The sequence below is a fragment of the Cibotium barometz genome, chromosome 62 (assembly GCF_041138505.1).
Source record: "Cibotium barometz isolate CiBa-2024 chromosome 62, ASM4113850v1, whole genome shotgun sequence".
In the NCBI taxonomy this organism is placed as follows: domain Eukaryota; kingdom Viridiplantae; phylum Streptophyta; class Polypodiopsida; order Cyatheales; family Cibotiaceae; genus Cibotium; species Cibotium barometz.
The window spans coordinates 33,806,862-33,831,339 of NC_141107.1; the positions used below are offsets into that span (position 1 = coordinate 33,806,862).

At 43.6% G+C, this 24,478-nt stretch overlaps 2 protein-coding genes across 3 annotated transcripts; both read left to right on the forward strand.

Moving 5' to 3' along the window:
- The first annotated feature begins 344 nt into the window (after positions 1-344).
- LOC147604393 (uncharacterized) lies at positions 345-1,592 on the forward strand. Its single transcript, XM_086795677.1, has one exon. It carries the CDS (start codon positions 345-347, stop codon positions 1,590-1,592), a length of 1,248 nt encoding a protein of 415 aa, XP_086651803.1.
- Positions 1,593-5,597: 4,005 nt separating this feature from the next.
- On the forward strand, positions 5,598-21,249 carry LOC147604394 (uncharacterized). Of its 2 annotated transcripts, none has more exons than XM_086795574.1 (4): positions 5,598-5,670; positions 16,571-16,775; positions 19,882-20,213; positions 20,465-21,249. In XM_086795574.1, exons 2-4 carry the CDS (start codon positions 16,605-16,607, stop codon positions 21,009-21,011), a joined length of 1,050 nt encoding a protein of 349 aa, XP_086651700.1. In that variant the 5' UTR covers positions 5,598-5,670; positions 16,571-16,604; the 3' UTR covers positions 21,012-21,249. The 2 variants fall into 2 exon arrangements, with proteins under 2 accessions (XP_086651700.1, XP_086651699.1); XM_086795573.1 differs by lacking the exon at positions 5,598-5,670 and adding an exon at positions 6,321-6,662.
- Positions 21,250-24,478: the final 3,229 nt, after the last annotated feature.

Genomic DNA, 24,478 nt, shown 5'->3' on the forward strand with positions numbered 1-24,478 from the left:
AAGAAGAACAACTCATCAAATCCCAAAGCTAACTTCTATTCCCTTCTGGACAAACCTGATCTTTCAGACTCAGATGAGGAATTTATTGATTCAACTCCAGTTAATCAGCTCAATCTGGACCGTTTGGCCTCTGAGATGGCTAAACTGGAAGATACCCAAAGTCAAGAAGAGGATGACTCCATGCAAGAGAAAACGAAGGAGCAGCAACAAAGACAAACCTCTACCTCAGACAATGCCATGGACATATCCATGGATCTCAAAAGAAACCATGTACAAATGGAGGGTTCCCCCAAAGATGCAAATAAGAATAGAAGACAGAGGAAACAAAACCAAGCCCCCCCTCCATGAAGATATTGTCTTTGAATGTCAAAGGTCTTACAGACCCTAATAAAGGGAAAAAAGTTAAGGCATGGTTGAAACAACATGGTGATGTCGATGCTGTAGTGCTGACGGAGATTAAAGTCAGTGGAGATAATCTCATCCAAAGACTGAATGCAATAGATAAAAATCTCATATGGATTTATACCGCTCACCCTCAAGGCTCTGGAGGGGTAGCTTGTGGGTTGCACCCTAGATGGGAGAATCAGATCAGGGATATCCAAGTCGACCCTCTTGACCAGTGGGTGGCGTTTGAACTTGAGGATTTTGTTATGATAGGCATGTATGCAAACTACCCGCAGACTCAAAGAGCTCGTATTTGGAATTCAGTCATGCAGGAGTATGATGAACCTGTCATTCTGATAGGAGATCTGAATATGGTAGAACTAGAGGAAGATAGATTCAATAAACTGGGGAAGCTTATCTCAGGTGCGAAAAAACTTGCTTGGAGCAAATGCAAGGAACAGCTCAATCTAGTTCACATAGGACTACCAGGACAATTTACTTGGCAAAACTATGGAACAGGTGATCTATTAAGGAAGGCTAGAATTGATAGATGCTATGTCAGTCAGGAAGTGTGCAAAATGTTTGTTACTGTGGAATGCAAAGCCATTTTTGACACTTGCCTGTCAAATCACTATCCCATTCTAGCGTCTTTGGAGAAAGTTGATGAGAAAAAGTGTTGCAAGTGGTTCCATACAGACCCTTCCCTCTTTAAACTCCCCATGGTACAAGCAGAAGTGAAGAGAATATGGGATCATTTCTTTAGCTTAGGATTGACCCCCGCTAAGGCATGGTTTCTGGCAGTGAAGTCCACACAATCCTTGCTCATTTGTGCCAGGAAAGGAGTCAAAAAGATAAGAGAGAAGAAGAAAAAAGAGTGTCTGGAAGAGATTGAAAAACTTGAGAACAGGGTCAACCTTGGTGATGTCTCTGCTCAGATTGCCCTGAGGGACACTAGAGCCCACCTCCATAAAATAGAAGACAAAGAACTAGAGGACAGTGCCTTGTTTTTCAGAGAGTGGTGGGCTGGTAAAGCTGACAGACCATCCAAAGAAATGTTTGAAATGCTAAAAGTGAAACATGCAGCACAGACCATTCCCCTTTTGAAAGATAGTTCAGGCATCCAATTGCGCTCCATTGAGGAGAATAAAGCTTGGATTGCCCAACACTTCCAAAGTATCTTTTCGGAATCTACGACAAATCAAGCGTAGCAAACTGCCTCAACTAAGCTCATAGAGCAGTGTAGAATTAAAACAGTGCTGCCAGAACAACAAGCTCAGTGGCTTGACCAACCAATCACAAAAGAAGAGATATCCAGGGCTATTGACATGCTTAAAGACAAAAAATCCCCTGGAAATGATGGTCTTCCAGCGGAATTTTTCAAAACCTTCAAAAACACTTTGATAGAGCCTCTATCAGAAATTTGGAAAGAAGCCCTTCTCTTTGAAGCCCTCCCCCGAACCATCAATGCAGGCATCATTAAGCTGATACATAAGAAGGATGATAAGGATGTTATCACCAATTGGAGACCAATTACGCTCCTAAACTGTGCATATAAAATTTTTGCCAAAGTGTTGGCTCTAAGGCTGAAAGATCACATGAATGATTGGATTTGTAAGGAACAAAAAGGATTTATCAAGGGTAGATATATCCTAGACACTATCATTACGCTCTGGGAAGCTATGGAATTCGCTGAAGAATCAGAACAAGATTACATCTTCTTCAAAATTGACTTTGAGAAAGCTTATGACAGACTGAGCTGGGGATATATGCATTGAAACACATGGGCTGTGGCTCAAGGTTCTGCAGTATGGTAAAGACACTGCTTGGTAATGCAACTGCTCGGGTATGCGTCAATGGGGACCTCACTCAAGCTTTTCATCTGACTAGATCAATCAGACAAGGATGTCCTTTGGCCCCCCTCCTTTATGCCATAGCTGCGGATGGACTTAATTGGCTTGTCCAAGACAGAATCAACAAAGGAGAAATGAAAGGAATTCTGCTTGGCAATAGTAAGCAGGTTTGCACTGAAATGTTTGCGGATGACACCAATGCACTTGTTGATAATGAGGAGAGCAGTATAGGGGCCTTCTGGGATCGTTTGCAAACCTATTGTAAGGCCTCAGGTTCAGTTATCAACCATAACGAGACTGGTATCAGAACTAGCATACAGCCCCCGCCTAACTGGCTGCTTCTAGAGGGTTGCAAGGTCATCCAAGATGGGGAAATAGTTAGGATCTTAGGTATACTCATGGGGTTCAGAGTTTCCCTTAAGAAAAAATGGCAATGGATCATGCAAAAAATAGAGATCAAGTTAAAAAAATGGCAGAATAGGCAGCTTAACATGGCAGGGAGGAAGATGGTGCTGAACCATTTTATTATCCCCACAATTATCTACTTCCTGAGCTGTTGGAGACCTCCTGAAGAAGATTTGAAAAGCTTCATCTCCTGTTGCAGGAACTTTCTCTGGGGAGGAGACCCGTGGGTGAAGAAAGTGGCCAAAGTGAAATGGGAATTCTGCTGCCTTCCCACTGAGCTTGGAGGGCTAGGTATCTTGGACATTGAAAATATGGCTGACAGAATGGCAGCCAAATGGATTCTGAGAGGCTTAATGTCCCCGGATTGATCTCTCTATGGAAGGCTTGGTTTAAAGTAAAAGCCCAGCTGATGCCATCCCCAGACTACAAGGACACGCTGGGCATCCACCCCATCGATTCCATCTGGTGGCCTGCTCTTGCCTTGCCTCAAGTTGATACTCAAGATGTGGAAGAGGCACTGAAGCTTCATTTAGGTGGCATTAAGACATGGAGTAACCTTTGGGACTGGGATAAGAAAACCTGGCTATCAAGGGCTAATCTCATTGCTAAGTACAACCTTTTAGATTCTCAACTGGACATTATTGGCAAAAGGCTGATGCTATGGCATCGAGAAGACTGGTGGCTAATGACAATTGAAGACCCCCCTAAGCTGAAGGCTTTCCAGTGGATTAACCAAACAAGCATCTGGACTATTCCTCCCAGGTGGAATACCCCTCCAATCCATTGTATTCTAAATCAAAGATGGAATATCCTCAAAGATAGGAGCCAGTGGTATTTCCTCTTCAAATCACTTTGGGGCATACATGTGGAACCTAAGAAAGCTTGTCTTGCTTGGCTTATCATGTACAGGGCCATTTGGACACAGAAAAAAGCTCTAGTCTTTGGCAAGGGAAATGGATCATGTGCCAGATGCCTCAAAGAAGAAGATGATGTTTACATTTTTCTACTGTGCCCTAACATAGAACCAATGGTAAAGAAACTCAATGAGTATGTGGCCAGTTGGGGGAAAACTTGCTTATCCTGGAAGCATCTGCTCATTGGGGAAACCATAGGCTGCTCTACTGAACTATGGACAGTATTAAGAACAGAGATCCTCTGGTTCTTCTGGATTGAAAGACTAGCGGCCCTACACAACGGTGATACCCGCAATACCTGCTCCCTCAAAAGTCTCCTTATTATTGCAGGGGAGAGGTTCTACTTGAGGAAGATCACTGACATTGAGGCCAAAATTTCAAAACTGGTAGGCCCTATTGGAAGAACTCCAAAGAATGTATCAGATAAGGTCAAGATTCTTCAGCTTCAAGAGAAGAGAGAATATCTTGTAAACGTGGATCTAAGCTATGTGCTGAAGCTCCAATACCTGTAGATTCTAGGATAGAGACCCAGAGGATTATTGCTCTTTGCTGATTGCCTAGGATAGTGAGAAATCTCGGCTTGAAATTGGCTATGTGATACCAGCCCGACTTTGTAACTTGTCTCGTTTTTCTTCAATAATAAAAATGCCTTTATTGAAAAAAATGTGGCATTAGAGCTCAACGAGTGAATTAAAGAGCGTACACATATTTCGAAGTTGCACTACCTAGGAAAACACATAGAATAGAAGTAACGTTTAACTAAAATCGAATTTCACAAGATGGAGATGGAAACACACGGACAAGCATTAAATTGTTGACAGAATTTTACGAGAACTGTTAGCATTTTACTCACAAATTAAAGACTCAACACGAACTGCAGATTACAAGCGTAACACAAGCGAACCGAGAACCAAGACGAACCCAAGCATGACATGGACAAATTTAAGAAGTAGGCATCTTGTCTTCGCATCCCTGTGAACCTTCGAGTAGTGGGCGACAAAGGCACAAAGTCATGTCCATTAGCTATGGCTTGCTTGAACTTTCCTGTTTTCTCTAGCACCGAGAAGTGAGAATTCCTAAAGTCTTCTTCTTCATCACGGTCGTCAGAATCAAGCACAATCGATGTTGCGGACTTGTCCTTCATCGTGTTGCCAACCACAAAAATTCTCACAGAATTGTCAACTTGCCCATCAGCTCCAAAGAAGTATCTTCTCACACTTGTATCCATGTAGAAAATAGTCTCTACATCCAGACATTCTGTGAGGTGTGATGTTTTTGCTCTCTTCCTCTCCATTCCATTCCCCGTCTTTGGTATTATCAACGACGCAGCTGGATAATACTTTCCGCCTTGTATCATCCGCACGCAGCAATGTATTCTCCAGCGTTGGACCTAATTTATTAGGGATGTAATTCTCCATGTATACATAGGGCCGCCATATGCTGCATGCACCCAAAATAGCACAACGCGAAAACGCATGCAGAGAAACACGTCAAAGACGATATCTCTGGAATCAAGAAGGCATGCGTGACATGCCGCCATCCTGGCAGCAAACAACCAAATAAGAAACAGAGGATAATACACGAGCGTAGACCTTCGAGAAGGCCAGAAGGAACCAGCAGAGAACGGCGCCGTAACCAGAAGCACAAACATAAGATCCATCGGCCTACACCTTCGAGAAGACGACGACGAAGGAAGATCGAGCGGACGGCAACTCACACCAACATCAAAATGTGTAGGAACAACAGACAAGTTGGTGGCCAGACTCCACGAACTAACGATCCCCAGAACCGTGGCGGTGACATAACTAGAAGCTAGGAGAAGAACGACGAACCAACGATCCCCAGAGAATATATATATATTGAGCCTCACCACGAAGGAAAGCCAGACATAATGAGTATCCGCAAGAAAAGTAGCGTTACATGACGGAATGAAGAAGCATGCGCACAAGACACGTGTTCAAAAATGTAACTTAGACTAGCCATGCCATTTAGAAATAAATTATTTATTAAATTTAGCCTTTTGGCGGCTTATTGCATTCATACATTACTTTTGCGAATTTCATGACCATCCATCTTAGGAGCCGTTATTTCTGACAAAGCCAGGGAAACAGAACCAGGTGATTGATTTTTCTTCAATCGAATTTCGAAAGCAAGCGCGTTTTTCAAAATATCGTACATTTTCATAGCCTGTCTCAGTTCAGATCCCAGTTAGCATTTATCCGTGCTATGCACTCGTGTGTGTGTGTAAATAGATAAACTAAATGAATATAAGGTGTGTTGTATGCGCAGCGTGCATCATGCACATACCTGTGTGTATGAACGCATGCAAGCCTTTTGTCTGTACATACGTGTGTGTGTACGTACGTATGTAGATAGGTACCTACACATGTACGTAAACAAGTATTGCATGTATTGTATGGATGGATGGATATATGGATGTCAATCTAATAGGCTTCCCAACCCTATACTCACACTTGCCCTCATGCCACCAAACGGGCTGAAACTATGTATGTATGTACGGGTGCTATGTACTTGACGCTAACCACATGGTTAGTGGTGCCTAATTTGAGCTTAGGGGACCCTAAGGATTAGTGCAGCAGGGTTTGATTACTTGGGTTAAGGTTTATAAGTGTTATCCCATAAATTATAGCTGTTTATAGCAGCTATTTATAGGTTGACTTGGGGCTATACAAGTGGGGTAAGCCTTTTGTGTGGACTACCGTATTCTTTTGTATCCTACGGATGTGGTTGGATGGCGGGAGGCCTGTGCCTAGCCCAAGGGCAGGTGTCCACCAAAAGTCCGGGGATCAGACCCGGTACTTGGGGGCAGGCCTAGAATTTGAAGGGCGTCCCTATTTTTTCTTTTGAAGGGCTTTATGAAGAGATTGGAAGGGCATATAACTAAATTTCCCAAAACCCGTCTCTTCCTTTGAAGGGTAACTGTGTTTTCACCCTTCTTGTGAAGGTTTTGACCCCCTTGGAAAGGTACCGCAACCTTCAAATTCTAGCCCTGCTTTGGAGCACTTAGAACCTGTGTGAGATCTTGGGGGATCTTACAATTGCTATACCAGCGAATCTAAACACGGAGCCTCGGAGGCAGAAAAGCAAGGTTTGCATGTCTCACTCATGGTTGCAAGCATGTCGAGAATCCCACGTATTTTCCTTGTGGTATTTTGTAGGGGGTTTGATCTCGGTTAAAAATCATAGTGCTTTTTCCAGTTATCTGTCATGCATGCTTGAAACGTCTGGTCTGAGGGTAGGAGGGAGAAACAGGGTGCATTAGAATGCAAAAATTGTATGTTCCATGGTCCCTTTTTTTGCATGTAGGAACCTTACCGCAAGATGCCCTGTAGGCGAGTTTTGTGTGGGTGTGCAAAGCCAAGTCAGAAGCAAGAGTATGAGCTACCTATGGACTATATGCAAGAAAGCATGTTTGTGCTTGACTTTAGTTGTAGGGGGACTACGGTTTGGTCATTCTGATGTAAAAGCACACAGATGTAATATTGGCAGTCAGAATCCAAGGTGGCGAAGGAACAACAGTGCAGCCATTACCCTGTACAGACTGCCATTTGGCAGCTGTACAGGTGTATATGCATGCGCAGTAGGGACAACAAGTCTTCGGGTTGCGAGAAGGAGGGAGAGAGCAGCACTAGAGAAAAAGAACAAGTGGGATAAAAATTTCAAAACGAACATAAAACCTTTATTTTAATAAAAAACGCTTTTAAGGGGCACTAGTATGAAAGCTTACATTGAACCGAGGGATTATCCACTTGGAATTCCACCCTTTCACAGATAATGGGAAGGTACAGATGGTATGAGGGCTCAAGGGGAAGGTCCTGACCACGTGGAGATACTTTGGGGATAAGCCAATTACATTAGCTGAATTTGAAGCTGAGGGTTCCAGCCGGAGCTTCTTTAGGCAGAAGATGAGTTTGATGTGATGCATACTCAGAGGTGGCACAGCCAGAGTTTTAGGCACGGAGTACTTGGCCAGGGAGGAGTTGATTCTGGCCTTGAAGGGTTAGGACCCTTGGCACTTACCGGAGTTCGGATGCAGCCCTGGGAGTTTGTGCTTCTTGAGATCTGATAGGAGGAGTACATACCCCAATCTTTCCAGATTAGATCAGCTTTATGTGGATGAGTGGTCTTGCGGGCAACGTGGCATGGTTGGTATTCTGGCAGGCGCTTCTTTCTCTGAACATGCACCTGTCATTCTCTCCCTGGAGCACCCATGGAGACAGGACAAACACTTGAGCTCCCGGATTCCAGACAACCTCATACAAGATTCCAAGATATGCAGCAGGATTGAGGAGATTTGGGTGAGTCTCGGTTTCCTCATTGGTTTAAACTTTGCCTACTCTGCAGGGGCTTTGGACACATGCCTTAGAGAGATCATCAATTTGTTGCAGGAGGCCGCACGGAGTGGGCTGGATGGCTTCCGAGAGTAGGAGAGGAGCATTTGTCAGAGCCTTAACTCCCTGCAGTGACTTCAGGGAGTACCCCGACTAGCCCATGGATTGGGGCCCTTGGCTGCAACCTGCACAGAGCTTAGCTCCATTGAGGAGTGGAGGGTGGAGTATAGGTACCATGCCAGAGCTTCCTATTGGACCCAAGGTAATCAGAGATTTCTTTGAGATTTTAGGCCCACACAGGGATGATGTGCGCAGATTGCGAGATCAATATGGATCCATTAGGTGCAAGCCATTGCCGCGGATTTCTTCCAATCCCTACTCATCACAGGTGCCTGCCTATGCTCTTAGGTGATGGATGCACGTGAGCGGGTTTGGCGGCATATGAGAGAGGTGGTCCCCCCTGCTCTCCGGACTTTCTTGTTGACCCCCTTTACTTCAGAGGAGCTCGCAGAGGCTCTACAAGCTCTACCGAGGGGGGAAAATGCCCTAGAGAGGATGGACTTCCTGTTTCCTTATTTCTTTGTCATTGGGAAATCATGGAAGATGGCTTTAAAGCTGCCTTCAATGAGATTATGGCCATGGGTTCCATGTCGGAGAGGCTGTTTGACAAATTGATTCATTTGATTCCTAAGGAGGGTGGTGATAGATTGGAGATTCGGCATACAAAATCCTAGACAAATCCATCAACCGGAGATTGTAGCCTTTCCTACCTGATTTGATTCATGATACAGGTTTTGTGTAGGATCGGAGCATTCTAGACAAGATCGTCACTTTTTGGGAGACGACCATCGTGCCAGGTTGAAGCAGTAGGATTGTAAAGGTGACTCTAAGGAATACATACTTTTTCACAATCTCCAATGAGGCAACTCTATACAATAAGGATAGATGTGATGTAACCTCGATGTGTTGTAGACCATGACCTTGGTCTTGCCAAGGTTTACAATAAGGTCTCTCTCCCTACAAAGCCTCTCCATGATCCAAGTGTTTCTGTAAACCCTCAGCTGAATCTGAGATCAAGACAATGTCATCTCCATACAGCAATATGGGCACCACTACATGAGCTAGCGGTGAGTGTGTCCCCAAAGCTGTCCACAAAGGCTTCTATCTCATCAATGTATAGACCAAAGAGTGTAGGAGAGAGTGGGCAACTGTGTTGACCCCAATATTACTGCATATGTCCCTAGAGAGACTTGGCTAGTCACTGCCTCATATAAGGCCATTACACCCCAAATCATGTCATGTGGAAGTTGGAGCTTTTGCAAACGTCCAAACAAACGGGATCGGGAAACGGAATCAAAGGCGTTGCCAAAATCCACAAAGCAACATTATACATGCCGTTTGCGTGACCTCACCACCTCTACGATTTCTCGTAGAGTGAAGATATGATCCAATGTGGAGAAATTCCTTTTGAAGCTTGCCTGACGTGGTGCTTTGTACCCTAACCTCTCAGCCATAAACCTGATCTTTGCCTCTAGCACCGCTCCATCGATCTTGGACATTATTATGCCAATCGTATTAGTCCCGTAGCTATTTGGATCCATAGGGTCTCCTACTTTCTGGTCCATGGGTTCTCTTGCTTTGTGGATGGGGACATTGGTGTTTGTGGTCTAGGAGGGGGGGAAGCCTTCACAAAGGGCTCGATTAAAGAGATTTGCAAGGATGGGAGCAAGCACATGGTGCCCGTGGGCAAAGTGTTATATGAGAAGATCTTCATGATCTTTTGCTCTCCCATTATGCAACTTTTTGAGAGCCCGAGTGACATACGGTGGCATTAAAGAGTAAAGACGATGTGGGTTGAGGGATGTGTGACAATTGGGGTTATGGGCTGACCTGGCATATCATAAAGCTGTCGTGCATAGACCTCCCAAAGGCTAGGATCTGTGATGGGTGTGGGGATTCTTTTTCCTCAGGAATGCGCCAAGTGTTCAAGTTATCCTCGCTCAAGAAGAGCTGGTAACTCTTCTTCTCGTCTAGCAAGAAACACATGCTTCTTCTTGCAGGCGAGTTGATGGCAGACGCATCTCTTACGTGCTGAGCAAAATCCATGTTCTCTCTCGCATAGGAGGCAAAGCTTGGTGGCTTTGCATTCCTCATCATATCACCCATTTTGAGGTTGAAAGCCCATTGGCAAACTGGCTGAGGAGCATATGATGCAGGGAAAGCTTGCGTGGGCAGAGTGGGATGTGACTAATGGATGAAAGCTGGGATGTGACTGTCGATATGGGAAGGGAGAGGTCAAGGGAAGAAATATGGTGGGAGAGGTGGTCCTCGTATATGTGGTCTAGATCGTGGTGAAAGTAGATACGGGTGAAGGTAGAAAGGGGCGGTTCACTTCTTGTAGACCTCCAAATTCTTGTCGAGATGAGAACTCCTTGCTAGCAGAGATGTTGGCCACCTCTCGTGTGATTACTTGGTCACAGAAGAATAATTGTAGACAACAATTCAATTGTATGGCGAGATTGTATAATACTTTGTTGCCCGGGCGGCTATGAATGTTATCATTTTGCCATGCTCGTCATAGATTTCGTGTGCCCCGAGGGTACAGGTGTATTTGGTTGCGGTTGTAGCAGTTAGAGCAACAACTGTGGTCTCTGGGGCACCTTCCTAGGATGGATTCTTCTCATGCATAGGATGATTGGGTGTTGGGTTGCAAGACCAGGCTGTTGAAGGCTTCTGCTAATGTTGTATATCATCTTTTGGACTAAGAGAAGAGATGGCTTGCAGAAAAGGCTAATAAAGTATGGAATGTTAAGAAAACGACCTCCTGGTGGAAGCGCATCCTATTCTGTGGTTGGCATTCCCAGCTTCCTTTTCAAGGCAAAGTGTTTATTTGGGGCGAGTCATGGTTGGGGGCCTGCCTTTGGCCATTGCCCTTTGGTGTAGGAGACTTTTGAATGGCAACTGTTTCTTTTGCCAAACTTGTTAGTCGGCACAGGTTTATTTCTTGCCAGTGGCTCGCCAGATATGGGAGTTCATCTCTTCAGTGTGGCAAATGGTTGTTGGACACACTTTGTCACCCAAGCAGTAGGTATTTGGACATGATCAGCCCGAGGGGAACAATCAGCAACATGAGGTCCTCTTTGTTTTCTTTCGATGGTTGCGTCTTTGGCATAATTGCCTCATGCGAAATGCTTTCATCTTTGATTCACAATCAAGGGTGAAAGGTCATGTCCAACGTGTTCGTGGTCTATTGCTTTGGCAAGTTTCTTCTTTGATCGATGCACATGTTATCACTAGGGCGCAAGCTGACCCCTGGTTACATGCTCTCCGTATGTTGGGCATGCCTCATGTGGCCTTTTAGTGTGTGTTACGACCATGTGTTTTTCTTTGGACAACAAGCAGGTGGGCATGGGCACGGGATGGACAGTGTGAATGGCATCCATTTGGATATGAAAAAACGAAACCCGTGAAGGCCAGCCCAAGTGTGAAGGGGATTTTGAGTTTATAAGGTTTTAAAACCTTTGATGATATAATAATATTATTTTTGTAAGGATGCGTTTTTGTTATTCGCTTTTGGCTTTTTGGAGAAAAGCGATTTGAATCGCATCCTGGTTATAAAGCGAAGGGTGGCGGAGATTCGTGGGGGTGGCGTGTAGTGGTGTGGCGCATCATCTTGGCGATCGCAACCTGAATATCTCTCTCTCATGTGGGCTGGCTATAGGAGTCGTAGTGTGGTCATGTGGCGTATGGCTTCTTCTCCTTGGGCTTGGCTTCTTCTCCCACGTATGGCGGTGTGAGGCACATCTAAGGCTGGTCGCTAGAGTGCGCAGGTAGCACTAGACAGGGAGAGAGCAGGGGTCAGCGTTTTGGTTTGCCTTCCTTCGGCTATGGAGAGCACATCTTCAGGTGGTGGTGTAGGCCGAGCGATGGCCTGTGGTGGTGGTGCAGGCGGAGCGATGGCCTGTGGTGGTGGTGCAGGCGGAGCGCCGGTGGACGACGATGGCATGGCCTCGAAACAAGCCCAGGCGTGAAGGTGTATAGCAGCTTCGACGCGATGGGCATCCGGGACGAGCTCCTGTGGGGCATCTACGCCTACGGCTTCGAGAGGCCCTCGGCCATTCAGTAGCACGCTAACCGTCCCATCATCTAGAACCGTGACGTCATCGTCCAGGCCCAGTCCGGCACCAACAAGACCTCCATGATCGCTCTCACCGATTGCTAGATCATCGACACCTCCGTCAGAGAGTTCTCTATTTTTATCTCTATGGGATGCACGTGCTGAAGGAGAATAGAGATAGGCTTTTCTCTATCTTTCTCTCACTAGGTTATGGAAAAGCACAGGGTATTGCTATGGAAAACAACCCTGATTTTAGCACTCTGATTGGATGGTGTATCTGTGGGGTTCTCATGTAAACAGGACATTGGTTTTTCGAGAGGAAATATGACTTTGGTTTCGAGGAAACAGGCCTATGGTTTATGGGATACAGGTCTTTGGTTTATTGGATACAGGTCTTTGGTTTCATGTGGAAAGCATGTCTTTGGATTCATGTGAACAGGTTGTAGTCTTCTCGAGGTTACATGCAAACTGTGACTGTAGGAAAGGACATATGGTTTGGTACAGCCCTACTGCCCTTTGGGAAAGGGTTTGAGGCATCCATGGTAGAGATGGAGAAGACCTTTTCAAGCAGGGAGGTGTAGTATAGGTGTGCCTTCTCTATGGTATGTTGTGCTGTGATAACGAGAGTTCTCTTTTGGATGTCCTGGGTGAAACTATAAGGGATCCTATTGATGGAGGATTCTACAAGTTGTACTTTGTACTCAAATTTGATCAAGTAAAGAAATACCGCAAGGGGCACCACTGCGATTTGGGGCCCGTATAATGTTTGCAGGAGCACTCTAGCTCCCCTTGTTTGTTTTCCTTTTCCGGATCCTCAAAGGTGTTGAAGTGTTTTGTGTGCGAGTGTTTGTTTCACCGCCCGTCAAATTTTTGAAGGCCGGTTTCATGGTTCCGTTGCCGGGATATCGTCGACTTTCTCAAGGAGGCGAGCTCGTGGTTGTCACATCAAAAGCTTCAGCATGTGGAAAGTGAAAAGAAAGTGCAGGAGGCAGTACAGGATTGTCTTTGCCTATATGAGGTGAAGAGCAAAAGCTGAAGATGAAGCTCAGGAGAAAAGACACCAAGGACAAGAAGTAGTCGGCCAAGAACAAGAAGCAATTGAAGTGTTATGGTGCAAACGATGGGATGAAGGCTATGGCTTTCGACACTTTGTCACCAGTGGTATCTTCACGGAGGCTTCATGAGTTCGGAAAGCAGCTTCTTTCTATGTTTAGCAGTGGTGATCTACTATGCTTCATTGGGGACTTGTGCTTACCACTTGGTTGGAGTGCAAGCAGGTTTTGGGTGCCTGAGGATGTATCAGATGAGGCTCAGACGGAAGCGGAGGGACTTGATGAGGTTCTTATTCCCAAGCAGATACTGGCACACAAGGAAAGAAAGGTACGAGGTAAAGTTTCCCGTCGCTATCTTGTGAATTTCAAGAATTGTTCACCGATGGATGCGAAGTGGATGGAGGAGGGTGACTTAGCAAATTCACCTCAAGTATTGCAGCTTTATCTTGATGACTTTGAGTTGGAGCCGACTCTTGCTACTACAACTCATTCAGGTTCAGTAGAGCATAGGTCTGGAGCATTGCTTGATGCTCAAGAGGGGGGTAGCACCTCCGCTCCCTTGTTACAGACAGGCTCAATTTTCATCTAGGAGTCGCTTGGTGACATCTTTGTATTCACCCGAAGGTACAAAGGCTGACAGTACATCTGCTTATGGGACTTCTATGATATTGTGTACTAGTCACATGAGATGGTAAAGTTGGGTATGGTTCACAGTCAGCTGTGCCTTGAACTATAACTGCAACTATGGATGACTCTATGAAGGGCATAAGTCTTGCGAGCAGTCCTAGAGTTGGTTTGGTTCATGGATATATGGATCGAACTCTATTTGTGCATGTATGCATATATTGGTATGATACATCAAGTACTTTATTATGTTCATGGATGCATCACTGAATGTGACTCCTGCGGGATAGCCATGAGACATGTGGGAAGGACTTCGTGGATGTATAGTTTGGATGTATTGAGTGCTTTCATATGCTCATGTTGTACCTTTAGTCGTGGGTCCTGCGGGATGCCCATGGGTGTAAGGCTTGGGAGCAGCCCTTAGACTGTTACTTTAGAGTAGGTAGAGCATCTTGAAGAGCACATTGTTTGCGAATGCATATATGTGTCATGCATATGTGTGTCATGTGTAGAATGATGCATGGTTTTGTTTTTGGCTAGCACAGGTTATGTGTTTCCACTTGGTTTTAGACTTTTGGTGCAGGTTCTGAAGGAACAAGCAAGAGTTGGTTGTCACTTTGACGTGACGGTGTGGCCTTATTGTCCAGGATGATTGTTTCATCGCCCAGATGCACTGGAGGAACATTGCTTTTGTCATATGGGGAATCTTTGCTCATATGATGCCTTACTATGTTTTTGAGTGTAATCGAGGACGGTTGCTTTTTTTCAAGAGGGGGGTATGTTACGACCCTGTGTTTTTCTCTAGACAACAAGCAGGTGGGCACGAGCACCGGATGGACAGCGTGAATGGCATCCATTTGGATATGAAAAAAAGAAACCCATGAAGGCTAGCCCAAGTGTGAATGGGATTTTGAGTTTATAAGGTTTTAAAACCTTTGATGATATAATAATATTATTTTTGTGAGGATGCGTTTTTGTTATTCGCTTTTCGCTTTTTGGAGAAAAGCGATTTGAATCGCATCCTGGTTATAAAGCGAAGGGTGGCGGAGATTCATGGGGGTGGCGTGTAGTGGTGTGGCGCATCATCTTGGCGATCCTAGCCTGAATATATCTCTCACGTGGGTTGGCTACAAGAGTCGTAGTGTGGTCATGTGGCGTATGGCTTTCTCTCCTTGGGCTTGGCTTCTTCTCCCACGTATGGTGGTGTGAGGCACATCTAAGCCTGGTCACCAGAGTGCGCAGGTAGCACTGGATAGAGAGAGAGCAGGGATAAGCGTTTGGTTTGCCTTCCTTCGGCTACGGAGAGCACAACTTCAGGTGGTGGTGTAGGCGGAGCGATGGCCTGTGGTGGTGGTGCAGGCGGAGCGATGGCCTCAGGTGATAGGGGAGGTGGAGCGCCGGTGGACGACGATGGCATGGCCTCGAAACAAGCCCAGACGTGAAGGTGTATAGCAGCTTCGACGTGATGGGCATCCGGGACGAGCTTCTACGGGGCATCTATGTCTACAGCTTCGAGAGGCCCTCGGCCATTCAGTAGCGCGCTAACCGTCCCATCATCTAGAACCGTGACGTCAACAAGACCTCCATGATCGCTCTCGCCGTCTACCAGATCGTCGACACCTCCGTCAAAGAGTTCTCTATTTTTCTCTCTATGGGATGCACGTGGGTTGGCTGAAGGAGAATAGAGATAGGCTTTTCTCTATCTTTCTCTCACTAGGTTATGGAAAAGCACAGTTGGCACCAACAAGACCTCCATGATCGCTCTCGCCGTCTGCCAGATCATCGACACCTCTGTCAAAGAGTTCTCTATTTTTCTCTCTCTATGGGATGCACGTGGGTTGGCTGAAGGAGAATAGAGATAGGCTTTTCTCTATCTTTCTCATAGGCTTTTCTCTATCTTTCTCTCACTAGGTTATGGAAAAGCACAGGGTATTGCTATGGAAAAAAATCCTGATTTTAGCACCGTGATTGGATGGTGTATCGGTGGGGTTCTCATGGAAACAAGACATTGGTTTTCGAGAGGAAACAGGACTTTGGATTCGAGGAAACAGGCTTATGGTTTATGGGATATAGGTCTTTGGTTTATCGGATATAGGTCTTTGGTTTCATGTGGAAAGCATGTCTTTGGATTCATGTGAACAGGTTGTAGTCTTCTCGAGGTTACATGCAAGCTGTGTGACTGTAGGAAAGGACATATGGTTTGGTACAATCCTACTGCTATTTGGGAAAGGGTTTGAGAGATCCATGGTAGAGATGGAGAAGACCTTTTCAAGCAGGGAGGTGTAGTACAGGTGTGCCTTCTCTATGGTATGTTGTGCTGTGATAACGAAAGTTCTCTTTTGCAAGTCCTGGGTGAAACTATAAGGGATCCTATTGATGGAGGATTCTTCAAGTTGTACTTTGTACGCAAATTTGATCAAGTAAAGAAATACCGCAAGGGGCGCCACTGCGATTTGAGGCCAATCGGTGTCCGTGTAATGTTTGCAGGAGCACTCTAGCTCCCCCTGTTTGTTTTTCTTTTCCAGATCCTCAAAGGTGTTGAAGTGTTTTGTGTGTGAGTGTTTGTTTCACCGCCCGTCAAATTTTTGAAGGCCAGTTTCATCAGTGTGTGCGGTCTGACGGCCTCTATGTACATGTTTGTATAGCTGGTCATGCAACCTTTGCTTTGTATTACATTTTCCCAACCATTACGAGAAAAAAAATAAAAAAAGAGCCAGCTAGCCAAATGACCTATTAGACCGAACAACTGCATCATGTATTTTTGTAAGAAATGACTGACCACTTAATATATAGCAAGATCTTTTGGAAAAACATATTTTTGCTCATGACGTTTTTGCTTAAAATAATTGGCTAAAGCAAGAATGTGTTGCAGTGAATGCGATGTAGAGTTAGAGAAGTTCAAGATAATGAGCATGGGAGTCGACTATTACGGGGTACTGAAGGTACAAAAATCGGCTTCTGAAGATGAGTTGAAGAGAGCATACCGCAAGTTGGCTATGAAATGGCACCCTGATAATCATCCTCAAGACAGGGAGACTGCTCATGACCGATTCAAGAACATCTCGCATGCTTATGAGGTATGGAGAGTTGAAATGTAAGGATTTTCGCGTGTCTTTTGTACAAATCATAATGGTTACAATCGTGTAACAATAGGCATGCCCATATTACTACTACAAACTTGGTTTGAATTACTTCTGCTCTTTTTGGATTGCAATGTTATAAGACTTGTAGTTGAAGGTTTAAGTATGGGTGCTTGACCTTGTCCTCGAACAAAAATAACTTTGCATTCAATTTAATCATGAAGTGAAGGCCAAACTTTATAAGTGCATGTGTCCATGTGTGGCATATGCAGGGTGTGCACACATTTTTTTGAAGAAATTGGGATAAATGCTAGGGCCATCTCATCGTATAGAATAGAGATGGACTTGAACTCTTGGACCAGGCTCATCCCATCTAAGCAAGAAACAGGGCTGGGGCACTCAGCCTAGAGTGAAGCAGTCCAGACTAGTCAATATGCTGATGAAGAAGAGATGCAGGTGAAATCTCCAGCAGGTTCAAATCACTAGTGCAACAGGTTCCAATTCGTAGATCCTCAAATAGCTTCAACAAAAGGAAAGAGGCTAAAACATCAGGAAGCAAATGCAGAATAGACGGCAAACACGGGAATCAACAGAGCATGCATTTTTCAAAAAAGATGACAAGACATGCTGGGTTTTCATGCAGACACGTGTGAGGGATGAGACTCACGTACTCTTGTTTTTAAAAGGGGGAAGTGTGATGTGAAACAAATATGCCTTAGAAATAGTGGATTGGGTGTAAATGTAACTGTTAAAGAACGTTTATATGACAGATTAAGTATTAAAAAGTTGGGCCCTTTGAGACCACCAGTGAGGCAGTTTGCAAGTCCAAAACTTGTCCATCACATTATTGAAGGTAAAGTATTAAACATTTTAAAAGGAGAGTTCGGACGTTGGACCTTTTTACAGCGTCCAAGGAGCAGCTAGGTGCCACACAGCGCCTGCATGGGCTTCTATCAACACACACACATAGAATTGGGATGAATAGTGTGTGTGTGAAACCAAAGTGTGCCTGGGGGCCTAGGGCCTTTGACACACTTTTTGTACCATCAATGCGAATGAGAGCTGAAAATGAAGACATGCACATATGACGCTACATTGGGGCTGACAGAAACAACAATACCCCCCCCCTCCCCTCCCCTCCCCCCCCCCCCCCCCCCCCCCCCAAAAAAAACTACAGCCTGTAAAGGTTCTGAACTTCCCCTCACAAAGGCATTCAAGTCTTCCAGCACAACAGGTCATACCATTAGTTGCAGATACATATGTTACCTCAGCAGGTACAGAGATGACATCAGCAGGTTGCTGCAAGTATCTGTATGGCCCAGTTCAGTTCGGACGGCAGGTACACAGGCTGGTACAGCAGAAGATCAGGTCATACAGCAGCGATGTCAGCCTGTACAGAGAGTAGGGATGTGACATCAGCACTAGCACTGCAGAGATGTATGGACAGGTGCAAAAAAATGTACAGGAACGACCTGATGAGGATGGCGAAGAAATGCACACTGCATATACTGGGTACAACAACATGCCCTGATGACAAAAAAACAACGCGTTCTGCCATTGCTGAGTTTGTGTATGACTTTAGTGGTGTTAGAAAAGGTGAAGAGGGTGGACGAGGTGGGTCAGGATTATGAAGGGGGGGCTGATTAGGTATGATGTTTTTGTGCATTATATGGGTGTGGGTGATTGGTGTTCAAAAAGATTGTGCCATGCCTCCCCATCCTCACAAAAAGTCGGTGTAGTTTATTGTTGTGCTTGGCTAGGAAAGTCCTCTTCTTACATTGAATTAAGATGGCAGAAACTTCATTGCGCTTTGCACTTTGTGATTTGCGTCATTGCTTGCTCTTGTTGCAAGAGGTGAAGGTGAGTAGCCTGGCACTCATCAAGCATGGATCTGCAGGAATATTTGGTGGTGGAGCGTTGTATGCAGCGGAAAGAAACTTTGGCTGAGTCATGCAACATACTGGTTAGCTGAGAGGTGAAACAGGGTAAAGAGGTCAAGTTCACGGAGATGGCAGTAAATGTTATTCTGGTACACGTTATCTGAATCATAATGCAAGTGTACCTGTGTGCATTGAACAAGACGAGCCCCTCTATGCAAGGCTGATGTGTGTTAGCTCCCGCCTTAGCTCTGCTACCGAATCTCTTGGTGACACTTGGTGGCGCTGAGTCATCCCTAGGTAAAACTAAAGCTAGGGCTTCTCTGCATACACCTCCGTACAGGAGGGGCTTTCACCATTGACAGAATTACAGGTGTATTCTGCCCAGGTGGCAGCTTACGCTGGGAGAGGTGGGTGTAGTGGGAAAGATGCCAGAGATGGTGAAGGGGGAAAAGAAGGAAATTGGGAGAGTTGATAAAGGAATAAAGAACGAAAGAAAATTGACATGGAAAATCGATTTGGGAAAAAGTTGAATTTCAAATTTGGGGAGAACTCGAATTCTGGATTTGGTAATGAAATGGAAAATGCGGGGAGTGAGGTGTTGCATTTCCTTTCAAAATCATAAAACCTCAATTCAGCGTCTGCTTGATATTCAATCAATTACTGACCTGGCCTCACGTGTGCTCATATTCTTCATCCCCATTATGGTATTTCCTCTTTTGGGGCTTCTGTTACTGGTGGACCAGGCCCCCCCTCTTGGCCACCGATGCTTGCCATGTGACCAATTTCCTCTTCTGTGATCATTTCTCTTTGACAAAGGCTAGACACCCTTTTGGGTCTCTTACCTTAATAGATCAATTAGTGCCTTTGGTTATCACCCAGGTCTTTCCTCTTCACATTGACCACCTCAAACACTGTTCTAGTCCTCTAGACTTCCTATGGTGTAAATACATGTGATGTAACAGAGGGAGCAAGGATGGGTGTTTCCCTTCAGCTTTGTTAGTCGCCACAGAGTTATTGTGATCTGCATGGTGCTACATACATGCATTTCACATGTACGTACTATGAGGCCATTGCGTGGTGGGCTTCATTAAGAAACTGTGTTGATTGCTCATCAAGGTACATACTAGAAGAAAAAGAGCCCTTTTTTTTTTAGTTGTAGGAAAAAACCAGTGAAAAATATAAGTTCTGAACATTTTGCTGAACATGTTGCTTGTGGCATGCAGGTGTTAAGCAATGTCCAGAAAAGGAGAGTGTATGATGAGGTGGGAGAAGGGGGGCTGAAAAATGAGTTGCAGGCAGGCCTAAGGGAGGCGGGGGAGGTGTTCCGGGAGGTGTTCGGCTTTGCAAGCCCGCTGGATATTGGTGCTGAGCAGGCAGGGGGCCTCCAGAGTGAGCTAGAGAAGGTGTTCAGGTCAGCCCTGGAAGTGGGCTCTATGCCCGAGATCACCTGCAAGGCTCCACCCATCCAACGCAAGCTCTTATGCACCCTTGAGGAGCTTTACAATGGCTCCACCAGAAAAGTGAAAATTTTCAAAAACCAGACGGACTCAAATGGGTATTCCATTCAGCATTGACATTCTATCACAACTTTTGCTTGTTGATATTTAATGAATTTTTACTCATTTGGACTCAAAACTTTTGGGGTTGGGTTTGGTTCCTGCATTTAGCTTCCCTTTTAATAACCTTGGTTTTTTATTTGGTCAATCCTCCCATTTAAATCAACATTTTCTCAAGCCAGAATATGATGCGGTCAGTTGGGTAATTTGTGTTCTGATCAAGGAAGTAACATGTGAAATTTGTTTGCAGGAGGACAATACCTGTGGAAGAAATATTGACCATTGAAGTGAAGCCAGGATGGAGGGCAGGCACAAGGGTTACTTTTCCAGGGAAAGGGAACAGCAAGGTGGGCATGCTGCCTTCAGATGTGGTGTTTGTGGTAGAGGAGAAGCTACATGGGGTGCTGAAAAGGGAGGGAGACGACTTGGTGGTGGTGGTTAGGGTGGCTCTGGTAGATGCCCTCACTGGCTATACAGCTCAAGTGGACACTCTAGATGGGAGGGTCCTCATGGTGCCCTGTGTTGAGGTGCTGCGGCCTGGCTCCGAGGTGGTGGTGAAGAACGAAGGCATGCCGGTGACGACTTGCAATGAGGATACTTCTGCTCAACATGATAGCAATGGAAACATATGTCAAGAAGATCAAGCTCACGCATGTGGTGAACTTGTTCAGGCCATGCTGAGTGAGAACAAGAAAAAGAAGGGGAACCTGCGTCTACACTTCGATATTGTCTTCCCAGCTCAGCTCTCTGCACAACAGAAGGTTGCCATTCGCCATGCCCTAACTGAGCTCAAATAGCTCTCTCTCTCTCTCTCTCTCTCTAACTCTCTCTCTCTCTCTCTCTCTCTCACACACATAATGGTGGACTCTTAAGTGATTACAGTTAGACTCTCTCTCTCTCTCTCTCTCTAACTCTCTCTCTCTCTCTCTCTCTCTCTCACACACACACATAATGGTGGACTCTTAAGTGATTACAGTTAGACTCTATGCATATGCTTGTAAAATTGTCTCCTTTGTTTAGCTTTCATTAAAATCACTTGCTTCTTATTCTCCTCTTCTTTTTGACTCATCTTTGATGAGCTCTGAAATGCTTCTTTAATGAATGGGAAGACCGGTGTAAATTTTTATGATCTCAGAATATAAACGGTTCTAACTTTCATCTTTGGACACTCATATCACAACAGTTTTGAGGGTAGCCTTTGATTTGTATGAGTTACTTCTATGCTTGGCAAGCTTGAAGAATAGGGCATGCACATGGAGATAAATATATATACATATTATGGATATATATGTATATAGATGTATATGTACACACACACACACACACATATAGGTATGTACATATATATCTATATATACATACATATGTATATGTGTGTATATATATACACACACATGTATATGTATGTACATGTATATCTATATATACATACATATGTATATGTGTGTGTGTGTGTGTCTCTATACACACACACACACACACACACACACACACGTTATATATAATACGTATGTACATACGTACGTACATATATATATATATATATATATATATATATATATATATATATCAATTTGAAATTCTCAAATTAATCCTAGTATTGTTAAAATTTCTATTTTGATTCTACCAAATTACTAAATTGGTCTTAAATTTAACTAAATTCTCATATTAACAATCTTATTCTTATCATTTTTAATTTGGTTGTATTTCTCATCAAAATCATTATTTTGATCCTAAAATTTGTTATAATTTTCATATTGCTCTCTCAAAACTAATGGCTCCTTAAATTGTAGTAGAAGTTTGTAAGGAAGTGTGCATGGCCTTTGTATTATCAAGACTTCAACGAAGATGCCAAATTGAGAGTATTATAATGTCAATTATCATGTGTCTTATTGTCCATATTTTAACTTTCTTGTAACCTTGTACTACAATTTAGGAAGCCATTCGTTTTGGGAGGGCAATGTGGAAATTATAATAAATTTCAGAGTCAAAATGGTAATTTTGATGAGCAATATGGCTAAATTAGAGATAGAAATACGAGGGTCAATATGAGAATTTTAGTCATATTTAAGATCAATTTGGTAATTTGATAAGGTGAAAATGAAAATTTTAAAAATACTAGGATCAAATTGAGAATTTCGACGGGTCAAATTGGTAATTTTTCTATATATATATGTGTGTGTATACATATACATCTATATATATGTATGTGTGTGTGTGTGTGTGTGTGTGTGTATATATATATATATATATATATATAGAGAGAGAGAGAGAGAGAGAGAGAGAGAGAGAGAGAACATTAAGGTTCGGTGAGACACCAAATACGACCTATGAGACCATATAAAAAGCAATGCAAATGTTTTATTTAAAGAAGAAATATAAGATGACTTAGTGTTGATGCCTTGCATTGTGCGCATGGAGCAAGAAAAAAGCCTTCAGTGTTGGAGCACCTCCATTATGATTGTAGATTTGGCAAGGCTCTCCAGCTTGAGAAAAAGAACAACCAAAGATGTGAAATTAATGTGCATGAATAGGAGTGTGTTAAAGGCACTCCAACGCGTTATGTTGTTCCAACTCTTACACTTTGATGGAACACACATCTTGTTTGATTCCGAATTCCTATTGTAACGTACTTATGTATACGCAAATTTTTGGGTCCATTTAACTTGGTGATTTTTAGCATTTACATTTAATGTTGAAACGTGGAAAATACTTAGAGGACATAAAAGAGTAATTTTGGTCAAAAATTAAGTAATTTTAGAGATGTCGATTTTTGGTCAATTTTGAAACTTTTTATGCCTATTTTGTGCTGTCAGTTGTAAGTGATTTCTATTCTATATGTAACCATGTTAGATAATTTATAAGAGGGTCATAGTGAGTAGTTTAGACTAAAGGAAACTCATATGGGGGTTTACATAGTAAATATAGCCGCAAACGGACGTCGAAAACAAGACCCAGATACCAAATTGACCCTTAATTTTTCAATAATGGCTCCGCATGAGGGGGTAGATAACTTTATTTGTCAAAGAGAAGTATTAAATAAAGTTAGATCATCACAAGAGGAACAAATTCTATGTTCGGACCATTTCAAGTTTCCGCATGGTTTGGTCGGTATTTGTGACGAAATGAATCCGACACCACTTTCCAGTTTTTTACTAAAGATCATGTTTTTAGAAAGGATTTCTATCTTTATCGTTTCTGTGTATGATAATCTACTAATTCTTGTGGATTGATTTTTTTACATATTTTTTCAGAGTCTTGAGGTGATTTCTATGCGCAGAGAGAGAGAGAGAGAGAGAGAGAGAGAGAGAGAGAGAGAGAGAGAGAGAGAGAGAGAGAGAGAGAGATTTTGAGATCGGGCCGGCTGTCCTTAGACAGGGAACGCTAGACAGAGAGAATGAGATTTATGCCCTTTGGGAGCTATGTGGTAGAACCCAGAGAGGACGAGATTCGGAAAGAGGCATACCCAGGATAGCCACGACGTCCAGCATGGTGGTTGGGTGGACGGGCGTTAGAGAAAAGCCCTAGATTGGCTAGATCTTTTTGTTGGTCATTCTCTCTCTAATTTTGAGTTTTTGTATTGGCAATTATTATGTGATTCTGGATTTGTCAGACTTCGAAAAAAAACGATTATGGTTGATTGAAAATCTCTTCTTTCTCTGAAGTGTGATATGATTTTTTTGTAAATTCGAGAAAATTTTGTGCATATATCATGGAACAAAATATGGGTATATCACACCTATGCCTTTGTCTTGTATTACATCTGAGATGATGAAAGCCTAGGGTGTCTAAGCACTATCAGCGTGTTCCACACTTTGCCTATGTGTCCCACACATTGGCCATGTGTATTTATTAGGGTCGTAATATTATATTCCCTTTTTAAGAATCATTGTTCTCAATGACAAGGACCAATGTCACACAAACAACTAGGAATCCCGAAGAGTACTATATCACAATAATCTTTCTCTGTTTCACATATAAACATAGTTTATGATTAGCTTAATCTATTTCAAATACAAACATAGTTTATGATTAGATTAATATGTTATTACAAAGCCAATCAACTCATTTGTAATCCCTTCCATGTCTCCAGTGTTTTACTTTAAGCCTTCAATTTGCAATAATCCTGCTCTTCATTTTGAAATCTTTGTTTCGAACATACTTTATGATTAGCTTGATCTTCTAATTGAATCAATTGCAATCCCTTACATGTCTCCAAGGTTTTACTTTGACTCTTCAATTCCCTTGTTTTCTTTTAACACAA

Excerpts from the sequence above, each read along its gene's own strand:
- LOC147604394 (XM_086795574.1), top strand. The coding sequence starts at position 16,605 with ATGAGCATGGGAGTCGACTATTACGGGGTACTGAAGGTACAAAAATCG. Across the intron at positions 16,776-19,881 it reads ACATCTCGCATGCTTATGAG|GTGTTAAGCAATGTCCAGAA; the intron begins GTATGGAGAGTT and ends TGTGGCATGCAG. Across the intron at positions 20,214-20,464 it reads AACCAGACGGACTCAAATGG|GAGGACAATACCTGTGGAAG; the intron begins GTATTCCATTCA and ends ATTTGTTTGCAG.
- LOC147604393 (XM_086795677.1), top strand. The coding sequence starts at position 345 with ATGAAGATATTGTCTTTGAATGTCAAAGGTCTTACAGACCCTAATAAA.